This window comes from Triticum aestivum, chromosome 4D (genome assembly GCF_018294505.1).
Source record: "Triticum aestivum cultivar Chinese Spring chromosome 4D, IWGSC CS RefSeq v2.1, whole genome shotgun sequence".
Taxonomy (NCBI): domain Eukaryota; kingdom Viridiplantae; phylum Streptophyta; class Magnoliopsida; order Poales; family Poaceae; genus Triticum; species Triticum aestivum.
In genome coordinates, this window is record NC_057805.1 from 210,172,955 (window position 1) to 210,177,707 (window position 4,753).

The 4,753-nt window shown below is 49.6% G+C and overlaps 1 protein-coding gene across 1 annotated transcript; it reads left to right on the forward strand.

Annotated features, from left to right (window-relative positions):
• The first annotated feature begins 628 nt into the window (after nucleotides 1-628).
• Nucleotides 629-2,018, forward strand: LOC123097293 (uncharacterized). The gene has a single exon (XM_044518995.1). The coding sequence runs from the start codon at nucleotides 644-646 to the stop codon at nucleotides 1,889-1,891; it is 1,248 nt and encodes a 415-aa protein (XP_044374930.1). The 5' UTR covers nucleotides 629-643; the 3' UTR covers nucleotides 1,892-2,018.
• The last annotated feature ends 2,735 nt before the right edge of the window (nucleotides 2,019-4,753 follow it).

Genomic DNA, 4,753 nt, shown 5'->3' on the forward strand with positions numbered 1-4,753 from the left:
ATCCTCGGTGTTGTGTTATTTATGGTCCGCGTGTGTGATGTGGACTGAAGTGTTTTTTTACTGATTATGTGTGTTTCATATTTCCTGATTTATCCTTAAAATTACAGAATTATTCTCCATTGTTCTGCCATTTCTGATTTTTGCATGGAAACTAGAAATTTACTTACTTCCGTACTGCTATGATGATTCTGTAAGAAAAAACAAAAAAAGGGAATTAGTTTTCATGGTTTTTGAATACTACATTTCTTTTCTAAGAAATTTGGCACTTCCCTCACGTGATTCCCTTCCCTCCCCCTTGCCTCCAAACTCACATGGGGATCTCCCCCGGTGGCGGGAGAGGATTTCCTATGACCATGGGAAGTCCCCCTCATGGGATTACTACCCTGGAATATTTTCACTTTGCAACCAAATGAGGCCTGAGTGTGTGTGTTCCACTCGGTTTTGGTCTGACCGGCAAAGACGATAGTGCAAAAATCCTACACTTACGGAAAACTGCTACGGACTGATTTCACGGAGGGATGTGTCCTCGTCTCAGCCATAAATTCTTTCCCCCTTGATTTTCACTGACCCCACCTCCTGATTTTAACTGGGCCATGTCAGCCTGCAACCCTCTTTCCGTAAGACATGGCCCGTAGATGTAGCAATGCTCGACGATAGTGAAACTGAACTCGTGGCTCCGGCGCTATGTAACTGTAGCTCCGTCCCCCTGCAGTGCACGCGCGCCCCCACGTTCTCTCCGGCGACGAAAAATCCTGGAGATCACGCCTGGCCCAATCACTCCTCCCCGTTCCGCCCCCTATCCTCCTGCCCGCGCTCGCCTTGGCCCACCCACCCCCTTATCCTCTTCCTCGCCACTAAACCGCCAAATCCGTCTCAGTTCAGCACGCTCGCCCACTCCAACTCTACCACAGCTGCTATCACCTCACTCACTGGCGAGGGTTCGGCCATGGAAGAACTCCTGCTGCGCCACGGCCGCCTCTCGAGGCCGGTGGCAACCCGCCGCCTCCGCGTCGTCGCCGTCGCGCTAAGGTCCAGACCGAGCAGCAGCCTCGCCGTCCCTGGGTTTCCGCCCGCGACGGCGCCGGCCCCGGCGCCTGCCCTGGAGCACGTGCTACCGTCGCCGCATGTGGCCGCAGACGCCGCAGCTGTCCTGCTCGAGGCGGGCGTGCGCCCGGAGGATCTCCGGCGCGCGGCGGGGATGTGCCCCGAGCTGATGTCCGTCCCCGTCGAGACCATCACGGCCGCGCTGCGGTTCCTGACCGACGAGGCCGGAGTGCCCGCCGAGGAGCTGCCGCGCGTGCTGAGGCGACGCCCACGCCTGCTCGTGTCCTCCGCCGCCGCGCGGCTCCGGCCGACGCTCTACTTCCTCCGGGCGCTTGGCGTGCCCGACCTCCACCGCCGTGCCGACCTGCTCTCCTTCTCCGTGGAGGACAAGCTGCTCCCGCGGATCGAGTTCCTCGAGTCGCTGGGCCTCCCCTCCCGCGCCGCGCGCTCCATGGCACGCCGCTTCCCGGCGCTATTCTACTACGGCATTGACGGCAACATGCGGCCCAAGGCTGAGTACCTTCTGGGCGTCATGGGCCGCGACGCCGACGAGCTCTTCGACTTCCCAGAGTACTTCTCCTACGCGCTCGACACGCGCATCGCGACGCGCCACGAGGCCTGCGCCGCGCGCGGCGTGAGGATGCCGCTGCCCGCCATGCTCCGGCCTGGGGAGCGCAAGTTCGAGGACTGCCTCGCGGGCTGCGTCGGCTCCACGCCGCCACGGCGGCGGTCTCCCCTTTGGCACGCCTATTGGGTGGATGGCGACGGCGCCGGCGTCAGCGCGGTGGTAGAGAAGGCCAGACGTGACGACGCGATCGTGGCATCATACCGCCATGTGCATTATTAGTAATACAATAGTGGGCGATCTTGGATGTTGTAAGCTGTGCATACATGTGATCTGTAAGTATGATACCATCTGGTTGGACTCTCTTGTTAATCAATCAATCATCAAGGCATGGCCTTATAGTTCAAAACTTTTTTTGATAGTAGATGGCTTCGCTTGTTGTGTGGGACATCAGAATACATGACCAGGTTTGTTCCAAGTGGCTGATCAGCTCGCGCTTGTCGATAAGGTTCCTTTTTTTTTGAAAAACAAATGGACTTTATTCAACGGAAATGACGGATACATCGTTTGCGAGGAATGGTACAATCTCAAACATAGGCTCCTCAAACCAATCAATGGTAGAAGAAAATCTAGCCAAACTAGCAAGCTCGTGCGCAACCTTATTGGCTTCCCTATTACAATGTTCAAACCTAGAGGTAGGAAAATCACACGCCAAAAAATAGCAATCATCAAAGATTGCCGCCGCCGCTCCTGCTGACCGTCCGCCGTTATTCATCGTTTCAATAACCTCCAAATTATCAGAATTAATAACTAGGCAATTGCAACCCGCACGTTGCGCTAGTGAAAGACCGAATCTGAGAGCCCAAACTTCCGCTGTTAGAGCATCGATGCAATGATCAATTTTCCAAGTACCCTCTGCAATAAACTTCCCTTTGTCGTTCCTCAGGACAGCCCCCGCCGTACCTTTAAGAAGATCATGATCAAAAGAAGCGTCAACATTAAGTTTCACAAAACCCACCGGGGGACGAATCCAACCCCCTCTTTTCATAGAAGCCCTTGGACTCGAAGCAGCAAAATAATTAGTCGTAAGAGCTTGTATCCCCATTGAAATCTGTTTTGCATCTTGAATTCTCTCCTTGTGCACTAATTTACGTCTTTCCCACCATAAATACCAAGACGTAATGGCAATCATCTCCCGAGTATTCTGGAACCCCATAATAGATAAATCTTGGTCAGGCATGAGCAACAAAAACTCGAGGACCGCCTCTCCAGCACGATCAACTTCACAAGCTTGAGCAATGATCTCGTCTAATCCAAGCCTTCTTCAGACCTCTTTTGCCTTCTGGCACTGAAACAACATATGCTTTGTGTCTTCTAAACCAGAAGCACAACAAGGGCATAAAGGTGAAACTTTCATGTGTCTATTAGCAAGCGTAACACGACATGGAAGAGTACCATGCAGCGTCCGCCAAATAAAAAATTTCACCTTCGCTGGACAAGATAACTTCCAAATCTTACACCAAATTGGATTAAAGTTTGTTCGACCCATTCCATTAGTACGACGAAGTTTCCTTCCATGTCGATAAGGTTCCTTAGTGTCCGTTCATGGATGGTTGGCGCGACCTGGACCTATTCCCTATGAGGGACGGGAAAATGGCCGACTATGAGGGATGGGGTTGCGCTTGTTGATAGGGTCGGTGGCACGTCGCTTTTGGTGATCGTTCGTGAAGGACAGAGATCCCGAATATCGGCATTCGGCGTTTGATTGGTCGACCCGGTGTTGTCGGGCGCTGAAAGTGCATCTAATCTCTGTGTCGTTTTGGTAATTCATAACAACATATATCTATTAAACTAATGCCTATTCAGGAATATTTTAGGAAGGTTCAATTTAGGTATAATAATGGGGTGTGAAAATAGACCCCTCAAAATGCTTAGACAAGTGTTGGTCAATGCCTTAAAACTTCATTTTATATTTAAGTGATCCAAGATCATATTGAGTCCACAAGTATGCTAATATTATCAAAAGGGGATGAGGTTGAGATAATGAGTTTCTTGCTCAAAGTATTTAAAGGTCAAGCTCCTAACTCCTCACATCATTTATCATGATTCCTCTATATCACAAACCAAAAGTTAAACCTGGACTCATCGAACCCATATACACCGGAGTCACCGAGTCACATTGTTATAGCCATTGTCCTAAACTCTATACTTTCGGACTCACTGAGTTGACCCTTCAATCTCACCGAAGAGCACTTGCCAATCTTCTCTTGCCTACTAAAATTCATTCGGAATTTTCGAACAATTTAGGTCGATGCAACCGAAGTGTGTACAATACTTAGGTCATAACAACTCAGAGCCACCAAACAGTTTCATCTGGTGTCATCGAAATTTCTAAAGTTGAACTTTGTACAGTTCGGTCTGACTGGGTATTTTCAGTCGGTCTTGATGACATGTGCTTAAACTGAGTAACGGTAAGATTTTTGGTGAAGCCTATATATACCCCTACCCACTCAAACCAGTTCTTCTATGATTTCTAGCCCCCTCATTGCTTTCCACCCAAACCTCTCCTACCCAAAGCCAAAATTTGTGACAGAGAGTTTGAGTGTTGAGGAGATTATATTTTGAAGCACAAGAGCATGGAGTTCGCCATTAACAACACAATCTATTACCTTTTGGAGGGTGATGCCTCTTAGATTAGCTAGGTGTGCTTGGGAGTCTCCAAACCGTGTAGAGAAACCAAGAAGTTACATCTATTAAATGAAAATCTACCCGAGTGAGGACATCCCTATGTCGGCGTAAGCCATGGTGGGATAGGCAAGGTTGCTTCATCGTGGATTCTGTGTGGGTGTGAGCCTTCCATGGAATCGATTCTTCGTGGCATCTCGAAACTGTGATCTCTTGAAGATCGAAACCTCCATTAATGTGGACATACGATAGCACCACCCATCGAAACCACGGGTCAAAAATATTCCATGTCAACACTGTGTTTGCACATCTTCAAACCCTTCACTACAAAAGAAATACACATCCGTGACATTATAGCCTGAACGAAAACTTTTTCTGTCATGGTTATGACTCTTCTATGGCGATAATTGTGAAAAAAACACGTATCATCATTGATGTGGTGGGCTCCTACTTCTATGA

Coding starts and splice junctions, on each gene's coding strand:
- LOC123097293 (XM_044518995.1), top strand. CDS start 644: ATGCTCGACGATAGTGAAACTGAACTCGTGGCTCCGGCGCTATGTAAC.